This window comes from Botrytis cinerea, chromosome 4 (assembly GCF_000143535.2).
Source record: "Botrytis cinerea B05.10 chromosome 4, complete sequence".
Classification (NCBI taxonomy): domain Eukaryota; kingdom Fungi; phylum Ascomycota; class Leotiomycetes; order Helotiales; family Sclerotiniaceae; genus Botrytis; species Botrytis cinerea.
The window spans coordinates 729,748-750,543 of record NC_037313.1 but is presented as its reverse complement, the minus strand read 5'-3'; the positions used below and the strand labels follow the sequence as shown (position 1 = coordinate 750,543).

The 20,796-nt window shown below is 43.0% G+C and overlaps 5 protein-coding genes across 5 annotated transcripts; 2 read left to right on the top strand and 3 right to left on the bottom strand.

Annotated features, from left to right (window-relative positions):
- Nucleotides 1-31: 31 nt before the first annotated feature.
- On the top strand, nucleotides 32-1,661 carry Bcmvd1. Its single transcript, XM_001546637.2, has 2 exons — nucleotides 32-208; nucleotides 296-1,661. Exons 1-2 carry the CDS (start codon nucleotides 147-149, stop codon nucleotides 1,380-1,382), a joined length of 1,149 nt encoding a protein of 382 aa, XP_001546687.1. The 5' UTR covers nucleotides 32-146; the 3' UTR covers nucleotides 1,383-1,661.
- Nucleotides 1,662-1,898: 237 nt separating this feature from the next.
- On the bottom strand, nucleotides 1,899-4,623 carry BCIN_04g01880 (hypothetical protein). Its single transcript, XM_024692417.1, has one exon. The coding sequence runs from the start codon at nucleotides 4,307-4,309 to the stop codon at nucleotides 2,111-2,113; it is 2,199 nt and encodes a 732-aa protein (XP_024548192.1). The 5' UTR covers nucleotides 4,310-4,623; the 3' UTR covers nucleotides 1,899-2,110.
- A 1,220-nt stretch (nucleotides 4,624-5,843) lies between these two features.
- On the bottom strand, nucleotides 5,844-7,957 carry Bcarg4. The gene is made up of 6 exons (XM_024692416.1): nucleotides 7,714-7,957; nucleotides 6,854-7,656; nucleotides 6,699-6,803; nucleotides 6,483-6,644; nucleotides 6,338-6,391; nucleotides 5,844-6,280 (listed from the first exon to the last, which is right to left on the bottom strand). The coding sequence occupies exons 1-6, from the start codon at nucleotides 7,784-7,786 to the stop codon at nucleotides 6,059-6,061; spliced, it is 1,419 nt and encodes a 472-aa protein (XP_024548191.1). The 5' UTR covers nucleotides 7,787-7,957; the 3' UTR covers nucleotides 5,844-6,058.
- Nucleotides 7,958-8,045: 88 nt separating this feature from the next.
- On the top strand, nucleotides 8,046-9,672 carry BCIN_04g01860 (hypothetical protein). The gene is made up of 4 exons (XM_024692415.1): nucleotides 8,046-8,329; nucleotides 8,382-8,630; nucleotides 8,690-9,162; nucleotides 9,215-9,672. Exons 1-3 carry the CDS (start codon nucleotides 8,216-8,218, stop codon nucleotides 8,879-8,881), a joined length of 555 nt encoding a protein of 184 aa, XP_024548190.1. The 5' UTR covers nucleotides 8,046-8,215; the 3' UTR covers nucleotides 8,882-9,162; nucleotides 9,215-9,672.
- Nucleotides 9,673-10,792: 1,120 nt separating this feature from the next.
- Nucleotides 10,793-13,330, bottom strand: Bcyvh1. The gene is made up of 4 exons (XM_001546642.2): nucleotides 12,977-13,330; nucleotides 12,542-12,802; nucleotides 12,023-12,364; nucleotides 10,793-11,914 (listed from the first exon to the last, which is right to left on the bottom strand). The coding sequence occupies exons 1-4, from the start codon at nucleotides 13,027-13,029 to the stop codon at nucleotides 11,485-11,487; spliced, it is 1,086 nt and encodes a 361-aa protein (XP_001546692.1). The 5' UTR covers nucleotides 13,030-13,330; the 3' UTR covers nucleotides 10,793-11,484.
- Nucleotides 13,331-20,796: the final 7,466 nt, after the last annotated feature.

Below are 20,796 nucleotides of genomic sequence, written 5' to 3'. Positions count from 1 at the left end.
TTTTGACATTTTGCAATTAGCTGAAGGGACTGGGGCTTGTTGTCAACCGGAGACTTAGTTATTCAAAATAAATACTTCTTGATATTCGTTTGAGAAAATAAAAAGCAACTTCTACTTCTCCAAGCTTTGATTCAAACACCCTCAGAATGTCAGACACAAAGATTTATCAAGCCAGTACAACGGCTCCAGTTAATATCGCAGTCGTTAAGTAAGTAAAGCTACCCCTCCCTCGCCCATTGTACTTCTTGCATTGTCCACGCCAAGAGACCCAGCTAATATATTCTCTCACCAACAGATACTGGGGAAAACGCGACGCAAAACTGAACCTTCCAACTAACTCCTCCATCTCTGTAACACTCTCGCAAGATGATCTCCGTACCCATACCACCGCTACCTGCTCCTCCACCTTCACCGAGGATTCGCTTCTCCTCAATGGCTCTTCCCAAGATATTTCCAACGCCCGTACTCAAGCCTGTTTCCGTGATCTTCGCTCCCTACGTTCCGCACTCGAAGATTCCGATTCCTCGCTCCCAAAACTCTCATCCTACCCCTTGAGAATCATCTCGGAGAACAACTTCCCCACAGCTGCAGGTCTCGCTTCATCCGCTGCTGGTTTCGCAGCTCTCGTTAGAGCTATCGCCAACTTGTACGAGCTACAGTCCAATCCTACCGAACTCTCGAAAATCGCAAGGCAGGGAAGTGGTTCTGCTTGCCGTTCTTTGTTTGGAGGTTATGTGGCTTGGGAAATGGGCCAGAAGGAAGATGGATCTGATTCCGTTGCTGTGGAAGTAGCACCTGCTTCTCACTGGCCTACCATGCGCGCTCTCATTCTTGTTGTGTCTGCGGAGAAGAAGGGAGTTTCTAGTACCTCTGGTATGCAAATTACAGTCGCGACATCGAAACTTTTCAAACAGAGAGCAGAGAATGTGGTTCCAGAACATATGAAAGAAATGGAACGGGCGATTAAGGAGAAAGATTTCGAGGGATTCGCAAAGGTTACTATGATGGAAAGTAATAGTTTCCATGCAACATGTTTGGATACTTTCCCACCCATTTTCTATTTGAATGATGTTAGCAGAGCAGCAATCAGAGCTGTAGAGGATATCAATAATGCTGCTGGAAAGACGGTTGCGGCATATACTTTTGATGCTGGCCCAAACGCTGTTATCTATTTCGAGGAAGAGAACCTTGGATTAGTAGCTGGTGCGTTGAAGAGTGTCCTCGGAGGCGTGGATGGATGGAATGGAAAGGATGTCGAGAGTAAAAGTGCAGAACACATTGATGAGAGAGCACAGAAGGTTCTTAAGGATGGCGTTAGCAGAGTAATTTTGACCGGTGTTGGTGGAGGACCCGAGAAGACTGAGAAGCATTTGAGCGCTTAATTTAGAGAAAGTTAGTTGATTATATTGGAATTGGTGGAAATACCAAGCAACGGCGAACATAAGAGCTAGCGAGTGCATTTGTAGATATCCTTGCAGCTAGCAAATACATTTGAAACGCTATCACGAACAAGTTTTTAACTTCTATTACCTTGATAGATTTTTGCAAAGTTCAAGAAAATACTGGTAGTAGTAATAGTCAAGGAAGAAGCTAGATTGAAACCTCCTTTGCAAGCGAGGTCTGACCTTACATGACGCAATCCTAACTTTTGAGATACTGCAAAACCAATCCCGCTAACTCGGGATTTCGAGTTGAAATCAGCGAAACTATCTGGAAAAGTATCTTGACAGGACTGCGAAAATAAATCGGTAATTGACTGGCAGCAAATTACAATACCGTAATATTACAATTCTAGAAATATACCGTTGCGTATTAGTCTTCACCATTCTAATCGCAAGCATCTATCTAGCACAATTCAAACGTTTGAATCAGTCTACATAGTTTTTTGCACTTTTACTTGATAAATACATGTGTGTAATTCTCCTTTGGCAAGATTGACGAGTATCTGATGAGTGCTATGCTATGAGTACAAATCCCGAACCACCGATCCTAAACACCCCTCGAAAACAAAAAAATAAAAAAATAGTACGAGACAACTACCAACTCAACTATGAGTGAAATATACATGCCCGCCCAAACCCCCTACGGAACCAGTAAACACAAACCACAATCACACCAAGCGCGGAGTCTGTGATCTTCCAATCTCCTGCATCATAATCTGCAGAGTTCTAAATTGCGAATTCTCATCCTCCAACCGAGTATTCCTCGCTTGCAAAAAAGCAAGTTGATCCTGTAGAGCCTGATCCTGTAGAGCCTGATCCCCATTCGACTGCTGCATAATCTGGGATTGCAGATTTGCAGACACATATTTCTGGTATTGTAATTGTCGTTGAAGGTCACTCTCGATGTTTTTCCAAGATATTGCGTCACGCGCTCGACCATTGCGTTCGCGGGTTAGAACTTCGCTCATTTCCCTGTATCTTGCTTTGAGATGATCGAGCTCTTGGGCTCCCTGGTTCGCGGATGTGCCTTCTCGACTCTTCTTCATTCTCTCGTCGTCCTTGAGCTTAGTGATCGTTGTTTCCAAGGTAGCAATCTTTGCTTTCGAAGCAAGAATAGTAGCCTTCAGAGGTTTGGTAGAGTCCTCAACGGCACGAGAAATTTCACTAGCCTTTGTATCATCGAGTTGAGCTTGACTGACACGAGACGCGCGTAATTTGTCTCGTTCCTGTCGTGCTTCGTCCCTTTCTCTTTTAAGCTCAGTAGCCTTTGTAACAAAGCGTTCATGTGCTGCTTTGTGTCGAGAAAGCTTGTTGTTTGTTTCTGCACTGTCTAGCTTGGTGATATTATGTGCGTCTTGTTCGGCCTCGAGTTCCTGCTCTAGCCTGTAAACCTTTTCGTGCAAGCGTTGTATCTTGGCAGACCATTCGCTCCGAACCCTGTCTGGTTCTTTCAGTGCTTTGTCGAGTTTCTCTTTCGCCATTGTCAAAGCGGATCCTAGCTTGTTATTCTCAGTTTTGAGTGTTTGCTCTCGATTTTCATGAATATTCTGTAGATGTTTCATTTCAGTCTCTTTATCAGCTATTTGTCGTTCTTTGGCATTAATTCTCCTGCCTAATGAAAGTACCAACTCGATATTGGCTCTGTCTTCAGCTTCTTCCTCTGACTCTTCATGTACTTTGGAAGACTCTTCGGCTTTTGTTTCAATGACAGCTTTGATCTCCTTGATAGTAACTTTGCTTTTTATCATCTTCTCCTTTGGGTCCTTTCTAACCGCAGCCAACTCTGTATGGCCCAATGATATCAATCTATCCTTCTCCTCCTGACGCCATTGTTGCCTCTGTTCCGGGGTCTTTGTCGTCAGAGGATACCCGTTCTCAAATCTCTTCGGCTCTTCCTGTCCCGCTGCTACTTGTGCTTCAATCGCCTTCCTTACCCATTCTGGTGGAGTTATTTCATGGTTTCCATCATGATATTCCACTGCTTTTGCAGGAATCTCGATAGATGGGTCTAATTTTGGGACTGGGTTGAATTTCATAACTATGAGGAGTGTTGCAGCCTCGTCGCTTGTAAAAGTAACTGTAAGATTGACTTTATCCTTTGAACCTTGGCTCAAACGAAGGAATAGGTACTGAGGGAGAGCATTTTCGGGATCAAATGCAGCCATCTCCATGTACGTTTCCCTGGTAGCTTTGCTTGGTATCTTTGCCGCGATCTCTTTGGAAACCGGCAATGATAACCCTTGAAAAGCAAGAACATGTGCTTCCTTGCTGTTCAATGTGACATCAACTTGCCAAAGCATTGCATCATTGAGCTTTTCATGACTCGAAAGTGAACATAGATACCACTCTTTTGCAAGCTCTTCTCTTCCCCCTGGAACATTAAAGCAGGGCTTTGAAGCGATCGAAAATTCTTCCGATAGAGAGATACCTACATTATTGCTGTAATCTTTAAATGGATCCCATTGATAATCCAAGCAATGGGTGCCATCCATATATGTTCTCCGGAAGACTTGGAACCAGAGGAGTATGTCGTCTATGGGTGATTTCGAGGGTGATTTATCGTAGTATGCATCACGAAGAGATGTGAGTTTGTAGGCTTCGACTTCCCTTGCAGTCAACCAAAGGCTCTGGCCAGAATTTGCAGCTTCGGAAGCCTTCTTTGTTATAGCTTGGAAGGCTTCAGTATCCTTAGGGATATTTTTTGGCAGTGGAGGATATTTTCGGCGGAAGTAATCTATCCAATCCGCCTCCCTAGCGGAAAGGGTCATATCAGATTCCGCTTCGAAACAGTCGTCCACCTTTCTCTTGATACTTTTTATAATCTTCCACTCCTCTGAACTCTCTTTTCCTTCATTCATATTATCCATGGTGAGAACGGCTAATAGCGAATAGCTAGCAGCAAGTGGCGAGATCGATAGTTGATGATAAGTTGGATATGAGTCGTCGGTGGGGATGAGTTATTATCTTTGGCGGGAAAGCTTTTAAAGTACCGTGAACCAGAGATATACAATATGCGGCAACTGAATCCAATACTGAGCGTCGGATTAAAAGATTATCAATCTAGAGACAAACTAAAGAAGAAATGCAATGAAAACTCAGGTAACTTAAACGAACTGTAGAATTGTTGAAAGATTCGTAAATTTTGTTATCAACAAGTTCGAAAAAAGTTCGAAAACAGCTCAAAAATTGGCTAGATTGGAGAAGAAGATAGGAAATCAGCAAAAGCCGAACAGTCTTAAACAAAAGAAGACAAACTTTCTGCAGATCTCCCACTAGCCCTTTGATTGAACTGGCTGTATTGAATTCACTGTTGCATACTCAAAACTCGATGTCTGATTTTACCATGATTTTGCTACGGTCCACCTTCTTGAATTGCGGTTATTGACCTTGGCAAAGGACAACCCAATTCTCATTAAATTGTTTTTATTGGCTTTGATCCAAAATATATAAAGGCAGATTTTGAGAAGAATTGCTAGTGAATTCTTGATGTAGAGATTCAAAATCAAGTTTTAGAACTTCAAGTATTAGAGAAACATACAAGTCAAGTGCGAGTGCAAGTGAATTTGTGAGACTTCTTCATTGTTGCCAATAGAAAAGTAACCTCCAAGCCCAGTTGTTGAAATTTTAAATCTCACAAATCAAATCTCTTTGCACCTTTCAGTACTTTCTATCATCCCTCTTTTTACCATATCCCTTCATCAGCCCTGACTACAGGCTCGAGGGCATATACCAAGCCTTTTCTCCTTCAAATGTTTGAAACTCTCGGAACTTCAGGGTGTGAAGGTTAGTTCCTGTATAATCAAGAGTTTTTAATTTCTGAATAGTTTTTAAAAAAAATCGACTGGAGATTTATTTAGAAAGTCAAGTCAAGTGATGTGAAGAGTAGACTGAAAAAGAGTGAGAGAACTTGGTAGATAACGATAGAAAACTCGGGCTAGGCGTCGCCAAAAATATAGAGCTCATATACCGAAGAGAGCAAGCTTCAGAGTTTTGTAAAACGGGGTAGAAGCAAGAGACGGGTACGTGTCAGTATTAATAGTCCGTATCATAATGTACAGTTTAGTCAGTGCAAGTTATGTCCTATCTTTGCTCTGTCAAGGGTCCATCGTAACCTCTTTTATCTCCCATTTTTTTAGAAGTATAATTGCTTCGATAGATGATTGATTGAGTCCTCTGTTATAGAATATCACTTTTAATCAGAGAATATTCTACCACATAGAGTTTGGCTTCCTACTTCAGAAACCTCGCGGCATTGTGAAGAGGGCGAACAACAGTTTCTGGCCTCCTTTTCTTATTGAGGGCTATGCAAGAGAGAAGCTGCAGTCTTTATTCGTCCTGAGCCCCAAAGTAAAAATAATACATGGCAGCAGAGAGGAGCAACGACAGTAATGGCAGTGGTCATGACAACAATAGGCACGGCAATGGTCCAACATTACATTCTGTGAATTTTATGCATTCATGGTATCAATTATTCTCGTTAACTTTTATCTGTATGATATTTTTATTGCAAAGGCATTGCAACTCGCAGATCTAGCATTGACACTAACAATGCACTAGATGATTGTATAGCACAAACAGCTCGATTCATAATATTTCAGCATTTCGACTTTTTACCTTCAACCAAGAATGCTCTTCAGCACCTTGATTTGCTCCTCAACGCTTGACTTGCTGGTTCCGCCAGCCGCTTGGCGTGCTTCTACACTCTTCTCGTAGTCAAAGCATTCGGAAACATCTTCCTTGAAACGGCTATCAATGCTTTTCAATTGATCATATGTCAATTGGTCCATTGGAATCTTAGTCTTCTCAGAATATGCAACAACTTGTCCAGAGATGTGGTGCTGTTTGATTATTAGCATTTGTTTAATCGTTTCCTATTAAAACGAAGGGCTGCTTACAGTCTCTCGGAATGGTACACCTGCTCGTACTAAATAGTCTGCTAAGTCGGTGGCCTAAGAATGATCCCCTTGGTTAGCGAGAGCACACCCAGCATACTCTAGGCTCGAGAGCATTTCCACAAGTTGTGTTTTTGAATTGACTTACGAGCATGAATGGGTCTAGCGAGGCCTTCATCTTCTCTGGGTTGATAGTCAAGGTACTGAGAACGCCGGTTGCGATTTGAATACTGTCTCCAACTGTCTTGATGTGATCCAACATGGGCTCCACACTCTCTTGGAGATCCTTGTTGTAAGTACTTGGAAGACCCTAATATGATCGATCAATATATTGTCATATTGCCAAATGACAGTGGAGAAATACCTTGATTGTCATCATCAAACCTGCCATTTGACCGAACGCTCTGCCGGATTTACCCCTCAATAATTCCAAACTGTCACTGTTCTTCTTTTGGGGCATCAGAGATGACTATCGATGTTAGTTCAAGAGTCCATGTGGCCTTGAGAGGTAGGACGTACCCCTGTGGAATAGGCATCAGCCAGACGAACGAAGCTGAATTCACCGGTACCATAGATGATAAGATCCTCAGCCCATCTTGATAAATGTGACATGAGAGTGGCACCCCATTGCATTGTCTCAACGACAAAATCACGGTCGCCAACGGCGGACATAGAATTCCACAAAAGACCTTCAAAACCAAGCTCCTTAGCCATTGCCTCACGATCAATATTGAAAGGGTTACCAGCCAAAGCACCACATCCCAATGGCGATCGATTGACTCGCTTGATAACTTCTCGCAATCTTTGGAGATCAGTTGCAAAAGCCAAACCGTATGACAACATCCAGTGACTCCATCTGATGGGTTGAGCACGTTGCAAGTGAGTATATCCTGGCATGATATGTTCAATCTCGTTCTCTGATCTGGCAGCCACAACCTTCAAGTAATCGACCAAGAAGCTCTCAATCTTTTTGAGCTCATCCCTAAGCCACAATCGCATGTCTGTTGCGACTTGCTCATTTCGACTTCTTCCAGTGTGTAATTTCCCTCCAATTTCTTTTCCAATAATTTCGCCCAGTCTTCTCTCATTTGCAGTATGAATATCCTCGTCCACACCAGGGATGATCTTGAATGTTCCCGCGACCCATTCTTCCTCAACTTGCTTCAATCCGGACTCAATTGCTGCGAACTCGGCTTCACTCAAGATGCCATTCTTGTGGTTTGCACGAGCCCAAGCAATACTACCCTGAATATCCTGGGTGTGGAATGCACGATCGTAGTAGATTGATTCGTTATAAGAAACCATGAGAGGATCAAGGCCACCTATTGAAGTTTGAGTAAGAAATTGAGCTCAATCAAAGAAATATGAGTCAAACAAACCAGTGAATCGACCACCCCACAGCATATTCTCTCCAGGTTTGCTACCTGGAGCTCTAACTTGTTCTGAAGCCATAATTGAATAAAACTGGATGAATTGATCACGAAAGTGTAAGTAAATGTAATCCAAGAGCTTATCGTCGCTGTGAGTATTGGTTGCTTGACATAAATCAACTGTGGACGGGAATGCTAAGAAACTATTGATAATAGTGTTGCGATAGCTAAAAATTTATTGAGGGGTGGTTCCTGATTGCATCGGAGGTCGGTGCTACGTTAATCCTTACTAGCGCCCGCCTTGTGACACACCCTTTCACGCCTTTAGAACTACGGTAAACGACAACTCATTCAACTGCTGTTCCATATCAAGTCCAATCCAAATCTCCACCTCTCCAATTCTACCACGTATCTACCGAGTACTTCTCCCAATCCACGAAGATTTGATCTTTGAACAGCATTGAAGAAGCACAAACTCACAAGGCCATTGATTGATAATTTGATTTTGAATATGGCTTCCTTTCCCAACATTTGGACTCATCGTAAGGTGGCCGACACCGCTTCCAAGCCTTGTGAGATTTGCTATAAACCTAGTGCAAGTGTTCTGATAACTCCAGAAAACAAGGTGGATATTGTCATCCTCTATTTTGAAGTGATCGCTTAACAATTCTTTCTAGGACTTCTTTTATGTATGCCCATCCCATTTGAAGGATAAAGGATTTGCTACTCCTATTGTAGATGAGGCTGCTATTGCTGCTAAGAAAAAGAAAGAAATGGACGACGAGGTCGCACGTGTGAAGCAGGAGTTCGAAGAAAAGCAGAAGAGAAAGAAGGAGAAAGAAATTTCGAAGAAAGACGAGAAGGAGAAGAATGGTGAAGACAAAAAGGATGAAGGGAAGAAAGACGAGAAGAAGACTGATGAGAAGGTATTCTTAGCGCGTCATTCTCAATCTTATGCCTACCAATATTGATCCTATATCTTTAGGAGAAGTCGGACACTCCTGCATCGCCAGCACCAAGTCCAACACCAGATGAAGAACCTAGAGTCTTTTCTTTAAAAAAGGCATTCTATCAACAGAGACTGGATAGAAAGAGGCAAGCGGAAGTTGCAAAACGAAATCGTGAACGCCTCCAAAATCCGAATTTATTTCCTCAAGTCCCTAAAGGCTTACCTTGAGCTGGATCGACCATTTTAAACAATCAACGCTCCTACTGAAGTAGGAGAGATTCTAGCAGAGCCATCGTAATTTCATCGGTGTTTCTTGTGATGGAGGTGATTTTGAAAAGTCACGCAGAAATAGGAGATTCGGACCGTACTTGCCAAGAACATTCGTTCTTACATCCGCGAGTCAAGGAGGCGCCTTGTTAGTTAGACATTACCCTCGCGCAACCTTTACTCATTGTTGATATGCTGACTGAGGGATGCAACACGCGAGTTTGACGGAGTCATTTGAAATGGTAAGGCCCGCTTCGTACACGTCATATGATTAACTACTAATGAGAGGTGCAGCATCGTATGTTCATGAGGTCCTTATGCTGACTGCATAGTGATCGACCCGTTGAGAAGGTGGTCAATGCATCTAAGTTGGAGTTGAGCATGGATGGGTTGGTATTCACCGGGGCAGTCCTCCTTGTACTTACTATCCTTACTATCCTGTAGACAAAGCCTCATCGGGTTACTTTTCACGGCAGTCATCAGGCTAGACCGCGCGGTATCTTCCTTGCCAGGCAATCGAGTGAAAGAGTGGTACCATCCCGCAATTACCTACCTCGTACAAAACGCCGTGAAGGTACATACGTGCTTACATGTTAAATAAGCTAACCCTGCTTATCTCAAGCCATTCTAAGCTTCTTTTACTTCCCTGCAATATTTGTTTCCTACATCCACTATAGTTCGGTTCGCTTGAAAATTTCTTGTTAGTGCTTATTTTCAGCCTTCAAAATCCTTAGGGGAGGGCACTCACCCCAGCACACACCTTGCGATACTCTCCAGCTACTCACTTAGTTATCACTTCGCTTCTCTTATCCAAAAGCTCATCTAGTCTCAATTACCATATTGTATTGCTAAACTGGTCAGTCCCGTGATTTCACTAGTCATGAGGCTTTTTAAAATAACATTCAGATCCAACTGAATGCTTATCCTATCCTCATGCTCATCGATCATGTTCTGTAGTCAGACGGCTGAATGAGTATCCGCCAACATCCTTTTACCCCGCATATCTAACGATGCAATGCTATCCCCGGTCATCCTTCCATCAACGATGGCATCATTGGATAGACGCAGCAATGTCTTGCAGAGTTAAGACCGCAAAACTTTCCTCTGCTAGTTATTGTACGTACATTTTATGTGTGCATTTACTCGGTGAAACGTTCATTTCGGAAAGTCCACTGCGAACAAAAAGCCTTCCGTAAATCTATCACATTTTCACGGCTGACTTGCATGCATATGAGCATTCTATTACACTTCAGATATCATGCTCGGTTCCTTTCTTCCTTCTCTGCCTGAGGTAGGCCTTTTCATCCGTTTGTTATATCACACTCCACTGCGCTTACGGAGCCTTGCATAACTGATCCTATCATGTCTCGCTTAAGCTGAGTCATCCTTAACATCAATTCATCCTACCACCAGAGCCCTTCCTTCACTGCTGTATAGCTGCCTGATTTCACACGGAACGTAAGCATAAACGGACCCGACAACTTGGTTGAAGTTAGACCGTTATGTATACATGAGGAGTGGAGCCAATAATCCTACGCCGTTAAGGTGTTTTTAGGATTTCCTTTCGCAGTCTTTAACAATAAATGGAGTGCTGGGATGAATAACAGAGCGTGCTGCTTACTGGAGAGCGGGACGGTGGTGAGAATGAGGCTAATCCTGGACACGTTGATTCGTGCGAAGAGGTATATTAGATCGGGAAGGAGGTTATACCACATGATGTATAATGATATAATGTGATATACCAAATGCTTTTCTAATTTTCCGAAATAAGATCCATCCACACCAGAAATGGATCAGATAACCCTTTCAAGGCCCTTGCCTGCTTTGTACATCTAAACAGAAATATATAGAGCATAATAAAAGTTTCCTTATTGATATAACACACTTTCCATAGAATACATTGACCCCTTCTGCAAATATACAACCTACTACATAAAGAATCTAGATACATTTGTTCTGAACCGTCTTCCCGCTTACGTTCCGACTTCTTACATCCACACCCATACCATAAATCCATTCCTTCACCATCCGCTCCATGCGCCTTGCATCCGCGCAAACACAACCCAGCATTACACAAACAGGGCCAGGCAACCCAATCCATCATCTATCGGTCGCTCCGCAAATCCTCCTTTGACGCTGAAAATTTCGCAATCCGAACTTTCCGATTCATCGTAATTACCTAAAGCTTTTGTAAAAAAAAATTTGGGTTTGTTTTCGTTTTCAATTCAAGATTTCATATGTACCGGGTGAAGATGCTTAGAACTAGGTATATGCATATGCAGGCATTGATGTAGGTGGTAGTGATGTATTGTATATGTATCTCAACAGTGTGTAATACAGCCAAGATGATAGGGCAGAATAAGCCATACCCGTGGCCCTGCAATTTAGTCTCATTCAACTTCCTATCATATCGCATTTCGTACTTCCTGTCCAGTAACGTACAATAACGTACCATGGTTATATTCATTCATACACATGTGAATACATCATACCTGTCTGTTCCCTCACCCGTGCGGCAGCATCGATCATTTCCAGGCCAATCCCCATACTCTCTCGTTCCCAGTCTACAAACTTCCCTTCTCCCTCTCCATAGTTCCGTTTCCTCTCATCCCAGGGGGTAACCTAATACCACCGCTCCCCCCTTCCACTCTCTTTCCGATCGTGGCCTCATCACATCTTCCCTTTAACAAACTGAAAGCCGGACAAACCCATACCCCACAACTACATCGCATTCCTTGCCAAGCATACTTTCCAATCTGGGCTTTGCATTTTTGGTTTGGACATTCGAGTCTGCCGGACAAGTTTCCGAGCTCGAGTTCTGGACGCATCCAGGAAAGAGGATGCAAGAAGTGGTGGGTACAAGTGCTATGGTTAGAGGTGGAAGTAAGGGAGGAAATAGGTGTCGTCTGGGGATTAACGAGGGAGGTGGGAGAAGATGTGGATTTTGAGTTGGGTGTGTGAGGGATTAGGTAAGGGGTTGTGACGAGGTTGCGGCTGGGGCATTGTTAGTTTGCTGAATGTGGTTCGTTGCTTCTTGTTGATAATCATATATTCGGCAAGGAGTTAAAAATCAGGGAAGACGAAAGAAAGATAAAAACTTACCGACACATTCTACATCTAATCTCCTTTTCTTTGCCGTCTGCTTTCTGTTTATCCTGCTCTTCTTCATCCTCAAATCTTACCCAATCAGGACGTCCACCGGTTGCCACAGCCAAATCTACCTCTCTTTGATACAACCATCTTTGATACTTAGGCTGTTCATCTATGTTTCTCGGGCAGCCCATTTCATGATATAATTGGAGTTGCGCCATAAATCCATCATTAGGCTCAGCGAAAGGACGTGTTTGTTGAACTTGGGCAAGTGCAGTATGGGGAGTGAGTGAGGGATATTGGCGAAGGAGGTAGGCGATTAAAATGGTTACGGAACGGGAGCGACCCATTGCGCTGATAGGTGTCAGTGTTTGATATAAACCATTCAAAGATAGGAACAAGGAATCATGAGCAGAGAAACACTACTTGAATACTTATTTGTTGAATCTCATAACATGCTTCTGTGTCTACTACAACGATAGTAATGACTTTCGGCTTTCAAAATATACAAAATAAAACGTTCTAACTTACCAATGAACAAGCACAGCACTCTTCTTCTTCTCACCTTCATCACTCTCAGGCTTCCCATTACCCTTTAACGCCTCCTCAATCCAAGCTCCCGTCGTCTCAAATTCACCCAGTAAGTTCTCGTCCTCTACATCATCCACTTCGATCTGAAGATGCTTGTACTTATTCCAATCGATATTAAAGTTCTTGAAATCATACTTCAGAACACTAACAATATGCGTGATATTATTCTTTTGAAGCGAATTTTCGGTCAACGAGACGATTCTATCTTGTGTCAGATCTAGCTTTCTCTTACATCATCTCTCATAGCATTCAAAGAACAGCAGACGACAATAAGAATCAGAGATCCTCCAAACGACATAAGTGAAAAGGACCAAAACTCAAAACGATATCACGTGCGCGGGGCAAATGCTCGAAAGTAAATGTAAATGTACATACCCCCCAACATACAACTCATCCTCCCCCGATAACCTCGAAGGCTCCGTATTCATCTTGAGATTCTGTCTCAAGTTCCTTACTTTCTGGATCTGTTCCCGTAGTCGTCTGCTTTCCAAATCTGGCGAGTCTGCAATTGACGTTGACGTTGATGTTGACGTCGCCACCTTGATCGAGCAAACCTTGTGTAACCTCGAGATAGCAAGTCAAACAATCTCAAATCCTCGCTTATTGCCTGCCAGCAATGCACTTGCAAAAAGGGGGAGCGTATGCAATTAAGATCAGGTGATAAGATATTATTGGTATGCAGTCTCAAGGGTCTCTTTCTTCAAGCTTGTGTCTACATTTAGAAAATTCCAAATTGTTCTTTTGCTCTTTCACCCCGCCCTACCGGTTAAATATCGGCATCGGAACTACCGGTCCTTTACTCGTAGAATTTGCCTTAGGCCAAACTTTAAATTCAGCCTTAAAACTTCGAGCAACGCCATCGAATCAAGATAAAGTTTCTGCGCGGAGAAGTATTTTCCCTCACGAGATCTTGTCTTATTCTGGGTTTCGGCAGTTTGATTACAGGGCGGCAGATGCAACTTCCGGTGCGCAACACTCAATATCCTTTGAGCGCATGTGGTGGCAGTGTTACCATCTAGTCTTTTACGTGAAGTTAGTCAGGAGACGATGGACGAAATTGCATTTGTCGATGAATCTATCCTGATATCCATGCGATGAGACTCTCGGAGTACTCCTTCGGGGCTAAAAAGCACAAGCACGAGAATCTCATCGGGCCGAGTCCGGGCTAAGAAATGACTACGTTTAGAGATTCGACAGCATAAGGTGGACAAGATCAGATTGAGTTTTCCAGGGGAAACTGGGGATGGATTTCGGGCATTATTAGGTTTATATCTCCGAAAACTAAAAGGCTGTCATGATAACCGATGATTAGACTCATCAAAGTTTATAAAGTTTGTCATTGATATCAGTGCTACTAATATCGGTGATAGCTCTCTTGCAGGAGCCGAAGGAATGAGGATGTTGGCCGAAATAAACAACAGTATGTCTCGTTAGATGATCAGTAACACAATGAAACGTTGCGCGATTTATTGTAACCAGTAGCCACCAAGGTGTAGTATCTCCGAAGGTTGGAATTGTCTTAGATTTTGTTGATCGCCAAAACGCAGAGATCTCAACATAAGACATTATTATCATGAGTAAGTAAATGATGTCTGGTTCAGACCACCCGACTCGAGGATGATCTAACTCACGTAGCACAAACGTAGCATCAACCCCCGTTTGTCCGCCTGCTGAAAGCCCTACCCGATATTATCCTCATGCAACACATATTGTACCTACTCGAAATATCTAAGGCTGACCAGTCCAACACCAAATCACACGTAGCCAAGAAAACCACCAGCATGTGCATACGCAATCAAATCATGAAAAAGATTAGTCGTGTCAATCCAGATTCCAGACTCCAAATCATCCCCGTACCGATAAACGGACGATTGGCGATGTTCGTCCCAAAAGCGGAAAAGTGTTGTGATACGACACCTCGTGTTTCGCTTCGACATCCCGCGTGTGTGCCAGAGATTCAGCCTTCTTTGTCGCCCTATGGGGCCGCACTTTTGAGCCTGGTACTGTGTTACGAGGCGCTAGATGCGGGCGTTCACAAGGTTGGCCAAGGGATAAAAAGAAACGGAAAATTTGTTACATGAGCATGGATTTTGTGTAACATTTCTACCTATACATATTGATTGAATGGAAAGATCTGGACGTCTTGGCATTTAGCTGAAAATTGAAAATTTTATACTGTCCGTATTCAAGATTTAGGCATTTCATCTCTTGCATGCAGGTCAATCAATGAAAGACGATACCAAAACATACGATTTGTTAGATTTCCTATTTCGGCAATTATGTATCTTATGATATTGTATCATGGCCACCTTAGCACGTAATCTAGCCCCAACGCCAATGTCATCAGCGGCTGATCAGAACATGGGTTTCAGTCCACACCCATCTACCGAATTTTTTTCAGCCCTTTGTTCTAGATCTGGTAAAGACATCCACCTGTGGTCTATTCACCGCTTAGACTGATGCATGCTCACGGGACATTGTTATTTTGCAAATTAACAAATTGGCTGGTGGGTGTAGGGGGTAGAAACTAGGCAGATGTAAATCGGGGGCGTTTAAGAGAAAGCTGGATGTACAAAAACTTGTATATACTGTAGCCTTGTCCTGCTGGAAACGTTGGTTTGGGGGCAAGATCTAGTCTCCTGGATGCTTATTATATTGGTTCTTCTAAGATGAGATCTTCTCGTACCCCCTCTCAATACTCAATTCACGAACGTGATTGGTACAATGCAAGTTTTCGCCTCAATACCGGTGTGTGAAGAATCGTATGCTAAACAAGATTAATCAGATAACGGTCAGCTTTAGTTGTATCTTGGGATCAACAACAGCTTGAATTTGAATGAAGTCTTGAGGAAAACAGCGAGATTCGTCCCCGCAAGACGAGATGGTTGGCTGAGACTCTCAAGACACTCTGCGTGAACTTTGAGCTTATCCACCTCCCTCTTTACCTGAACCCAGAATTGGCAGATCTAGATTCCCGTCTATCTGTGATCAACATTTCACTTCTCCCGCCTGCCATTTCCCAGTTCCACACACTTCCTTGCAACGCTGATCTAGTACACACCATACAAGTTCAATCCCATCTTCATGATTCACCACAACATCGTGACATCGTCTCCGCTCCCAAATAAACGGTTCAGGTCGCCGACTTTTGGAAACTTCCTAGTAGCCGATCATTATTAAAAGTAAGCATCTTGGCGACCCGACGCAGTCACGCAGAGCCTCTACTGACTAAATGTTAGCAAAGCTTGGAACATGGCAATGCCTTTTACCAAGCTTGTTACTCGTCCCGTCCGAGGCCCGGTAACAATCCTCAATGGCTGTGAGGTGGTGCGATCACGTATGCCTACTCACTACCACTGATTGTCAGGGGTTTCTCATTTCGTTCACGTTTCTTGGAATCTCGGGGCTATTTAGAATAAGCCTTGTAGGGCTAGGAAGTACCCGACAATAGACTGACTGCATTAGGAAAGCAGCCCGTTGATTATATGACTATCGGTGTTGAATTTTCTTGGTTGCGGTAATGAGATTGAACGAACAGACGGCATGAGAGTGGGATTGACGGCAGTGTTTATGTCAGTGTGCAGTCAGGATGATGTTTTTGGTGGTTGAGTGAATCCAGTAACTATGACTTGATTGCCTGCACGTTACTATTCTTCCACAACTAAGTTGGCCGGACAAACAGGACGCAAAGTAGTAGGCTCAAGGCGGGGAAACCTAGGAATGACTATTCTAATCACAGACGACAAGTTGCCCGCGCGCGACCACCTCCCACTTCCCCCTTCATTCTCGGCTCTACCGAGTTACCCCTCTATCTTCACCTTGTCGAAATCCGAACAGGATCACGATGTACCTCTTACTGCCCCTCTTCAACGTAAAAACAGATTACAAGACAGTAAAAATACACGAATAATGCTTACTCACCCGTGACCTAAGCTACCATCGTAGGATCTCAATCCACGTCCACGGGTAAGGTTCAGAATTCCAAGGGATGTGATGCTGTGCCACCAATGGGCTTGCCGTATCCAACCTTATTTTCTTTTGGATTATCAATTCTGGATTCTGGATTGATTTTGAACTGTTTGTTTGGATCGTGATTGCAGTATGCGGAATCCTTGAGATGAGAACACAATATTGGAAATAACAAGCGATGGAACCGGAATTCTCACCCTCACGTCTTCTCATTAATCCCACCCTTTCCTCCCCTACGAAACTTAAAAGTCCCCCATGGAACAAATCCCATTGCACTAAAGAAAATACTTAGACACCTCGGCTCGTAGAGCTCACTAGTCCGGTCTGAGGTACTCAGCCCTGATTAATCTAGCTTAGATCACCATCAAAGCGTACTAGGTAGTCTTCCGTTGAACTTTTCACAGGGCTGCGTTGAATACGGTATTGGTTAACAAATAGAATGCCGAATTGACATTGAAAATGGGGGTAGTTTGGGGTATTTTGCCCTTTGCATTTTGCATTTTGCATAAATACCTAGTAGATTGATAGACAATATCATGCCGGATTAGCTAGAATGGGGAAGTCGAATGTCATCACCACTCGGTGCTATAGATTATTCATCTATCTATCTATCTATCTATCTATCAACAAGAACGGTAAAGTAAATATATCCTTGGCTAATCGGTCATTATTTCTCCCTCAGAACTTCAGAAGCGATCCATCAACAGTCCGCACGCATACTATCACAATCCAATTTCCCATCTCCATTTTTGCACACAGACACCGAGACGACCTTATAAGGATGGATACAAACTATTAACTCGCACCCACGCACCAGTGAAAAGCTTTTAAAAGAAGGGCAGGGAGTCGGGACCGACATTGTGGTTTCTCGCCCATTCATAGCACTACTGTACGCTCGAGCAAATTGTACGGAGTAGGATAGAATTGTATCCTAGACCCTTGAGTTTGTGCATGGTTGGTGCAAGAGGGAGATGAGTGGAGAGACAAAGGACTGACTGTTATTTATGACGTTTGTACATTGTGATGGCTTTTTAGTAAGTGTAAGGAGAGACATTACTCCGTAGGGTTTCTTAAAATATTTAAATATTATCCAAACTAAGCGGATCAATTAGATTGAACGATTCAATCTAAGCAGTCATTTACAGTCGGTTCAATAATACGTTAGCACACGTCTTTCTCCTCTTTGGTATAATTTACGTGAAATACATGAAGCTTGACTCTTTTGCATGTGCACAATATCGATATCTACATGGTATTGAATCCTACGGTCCTAATAAAGAAAGGTACGTATATAAAGTACAATACGGTAGCGTATTGTATGCCATGCAATGCCCGCGAAAGACATAAAAATGTCAATAGGAAGATTACTCGAGGTTAGCGTGAAGAGAGGAGCTCGCATCGATCAGATATGTGTGTACATGAAAGCCCAAAGAAATCATAAAAGGGACGAATGAAGAGAGTACAACGTCCGAACTCATTTCGCCTTGAAAGGCTGATGGGGATCATGTTTGACACCCGCCCCGTATCGGTACACCTTCCTTATCTTATCCTGCTTTGATTATTCGTTGCTTGACTGTTCCTATGCATGCCCTCCCTCGTACACTACATGGAAATGTGCAAGCAAGCAAGCTTTGCTTCCCGAGTCCGTATCTTTGCATTTGTGTGTGTTCCGTTTCACCGACTCCTCGTCAGTTGTTGATTTTCTTCCAATGAAAACACCGACTCAATGCATCGAGAGTTGTTGGTATGGGTGTGATGAATGATTCGCACGCGTGAGATGGGAATGAAGATTCTAACGTTGTATTGCGTTACCAGATTGAGGCGCACGAAATCGTCGGAGGTGGGGCATCAATAGACTTAATGGATATGGAGCTCATGGCTCGTTGAAGAAATCTTAATGTAACTCAAGTAAGTGCTGGGTTAACAACATAGTCGTACCGCATATACTGGGATAGTGGGACTGATTGCCTTGACACTGCCTTATTGTGATTTTACCCGGTCTATCATATAATTAACAGACCACAAGAGTCGAGAGACTTTGCCAGCGTTGAATCTCTGACTTACGTGTAGAGGGTGATGTGAGATACTTATGTATTGGATAGACAGCTGCAGATGATGCAGCCAGACCGTTTCACATGCATCTAAGTTGAGAGGCGGGGTAATGAATCTCACTCGAAGATGGTGTTCTGGTATCTGATATGACCGCGAACATGAAGTGTTTTTTCTGTCCTTCGAATGCTTCGGATACATACACATTGATGGGCCGTACAGCTAGGAGCGACAGTTAAATTGTGAGTTTCCAAGCGCCACCGAGGTTTCCAAGGCAATCCTCGAATTTATCATACACAATGTACCTGCCGAGCACTCGGTGTATAGAATACCAGAAGACCTCAGTCTCACCGGACAATGAGAATTGATCAACATATCGATGGACAAAGTGCTTCAATTGTTCCAAGCATGGGGTAGATGCAACACGACATGGCACCTGATCCAATAGAAAATTATCCTACTCTTCAGTGTGCAGGTTTGAGAAGGATGGATTGCTATCATACCATCAAGTTGAAAAGACCATGGGTGAGATTGAGAAAGGTGGGAAGTAATGCTGTGCCTCTGTCTCGGAGATCAACACGAGCCTTGTGAGTCTGGAGAAGTAGTAGCAGTGTGGTATGTAATAGAGAATAACCAATCCCTATTTTCTCCCCCTATTCGTAAGACATAACATGGCATTAAGCATGGCTCATGGCGTAAATTCAACAGGTATTCAGGCCGTGATGATATCTCCGCACGTAATAGAAAACATCATATTTCAAGCTGAGCGTGTTCTGGCATGTTTTTTTTTTCCCTCCGTTCTCCGCATTACATAAGTGCCCGAGGTCGAGTATTTTTTCCAACTGCTAGTGCCAGTGGCTGTGCTGCAGATCCTCGGATTTGCATACTGTATTGGAAATAACTCGAAACAAGTGTTAAGGTCAATCTCGGACGATTTCAAGGTTGATGCTAAAATGTCAATCTAATCCCTCAAGATCGAAGCATGTGATCCAGACATCTAGAGGCGAAATGCTGCGTACGTTGAAATTTTCAGGTCGGAATTGGTGGCTTAGCCGGGTAAGGTATTTATGAGTTTGTATGGAAGGCTAGGATGGATGATATGAAAATGTGGACAATCTCAAACTTGTAGTTAGCTGTCATATTGGTTGGCTACAACATTTCCGAATTTTGCAGTACATGTGCAGAAAAATAGACAGACCCTTTAAAAGGCTGCAGATGCTCAGGCATTTATCTGCAGTACAGTGTTGACAACCTCGTACTAGTAACCAATTGACTGAAGCTAGAGCTGTGGCGATTGCGGAAGTACCTTCGTACTCCACTCAATACATTGAATGTTACGAAAAGGGTTTTGCTCTCTTGAGATCATTCTCTCCTTCGCTTAGTGAGTACTATTGGCATGAATCCGTAGCAGAATGACTCTCGTCATAGGATTCAAAAAGTAGTAGTAAATATTTGTTAAATTGTCTTAAATGTGCCTACTCAGTCAAGGATCTGATTTATTGATGCATTGAGATCCTTGAGTCTGCATTAGTTAAATCATACAACCAACAGCAGCTGTTGTTCGATCAACTCTACTCTACAAATGGTTCGTGTTCTCACTCGTGTAATTATTGATCACTTTAAACATTCTAACAATAAAACTACCTCTTCGATGCTCTCTCCTAGTAAGCAATCTAAAGGGAGCTTCTCTTGATATGTGAGATTGCTGGCTATATCTATATGGAAGAAAGTGTGGTGGCACAGTCCCAGAAATCATCCATGATTGCTTTTAGAGGTTACCTGAGAAAGAACTTGTAAGGCTGAACAGTAAGTGTGGAGTACTAGATCACATTGACCAATGAAGAAAATTGAAAAGAAACAAAAAGTCAGAGCTAGTAGATGGCAAGGGAATCTCGGATCAGACGGTGTAGCTAAAAGGGGTAATAATGGACATGACTAAAAAGAAATCAAGTTTATGATTCAATTGAATGAAAGGTCCAGATGGTTCTGGTTTCCCATCACTTGTACGGAAATATAGTCAGATATACATAGCCTTATGGATAGTTAGCAAAACACTAAATAGGCAATGACAAGATGATAGTCGAAATGTTCCTACTCGAGCATTCAAACTTTCTATCATCGTCATCATATCATCATCATCAACAACAACAGCATCAACATTATTAGTTTGACATACC

What these genes read in the sequence shown, in the direction of transcription:
- Bcmvd1 (XM_001546637.2), top strand. Translation starts at nt 147, where the DNA reads ATGTCAGACACAAAGATTTATCAAGCCAGTACAACGGCTCCAGTTAAT. An exon ending in GTTAATATCGCAGTCGTTAA is followed by an intron (nt 209 to 295) that starts GTAAGTAAAGCT and finishes TCTCACCAACAG; the next exon opens with ATACTGGGGAAAACGCGACG.
- BCIN_04g01880 (XM_024692417.1), bottom strand. Translation starts at nt 4,309, where the DNA reads ATGGATAATATGAATGAAGGAAAAGAGAGTTCAGAGGAGTGGAAGATT.
- Bcarg4 (XM_024692416.1), bottom strand. Translation starts at nt 7,786, where the DNA reads ATGGCTTCAGAACAAGTTAGAGCTCCAGGTAGCAAACCTGGAGAGAAT. An exon ending in CTGATGCCTATTCCACAGGG is followed by an intron (nt 6,804 to 6,853) that starts GTACGTCCTACC and finishes TAACATCGATAG; the next exon opens with TCATCTCTGATGCCCCAAAA. An exon ending in GTTTGATGATGACAATCAAG is followed by an intron (nt 6,645 to 6,698) that starts GTATTTCTCCAC and finishes CGATCATATTAG; the next exon opens with GGTCTTCCAAGTACTTACAA.
- BCIN_04g01860 (XM_024692415.1), top strand. Translation starts at nt 8,216, where the DNA reads ATGGCTTCCTTTCCCAACATTTGGACTCATCGTAAGGTGGCCGACACC. An exon ending in TGATAACTCCAGAAAACAAG is followed by an intron (nt 8,330 to 8,381) that starts GTGGATATTGTC and finishes AATTCTTTCTAG; the next exon opens with GACTTCTTTTATGTATGCCC. An exon ending in AGAAGAAGACTGATGAGAAG is followed by an intron (nt 8,631 to 8,689) that starts GTATTCTTAGCG and finishes CTATATCTTTAG; the next exon opens with GAGAAGTCGGACACTCCTGC.
- Bcyvh1 (XM_001546642.2), bottom strand. Translation starts at nt 13,029, where the DNA reads ATGAATACGGAGCCTTCGAGGTTATCGGGGGAGGATGAGTTGTATGTT. An exon ending in GATGAGTTGTATGTTGGGGG is followed by an intron (nt 12,803 to 12,976) that starts GTATGTACATTT and finishes GACACAAGATAG; the next exon opens with AATCGTCTCGTTGACCGAAA. An exon ending in AGTGCTGTGCTTGTTCATTG is followed by an intron (nt 12,365 to 12,541) that starts GTAAGTTAGAAC and finishes GACACCTATCAG; the next exon opens with CGCAATGGGTCGCTCCCGTT.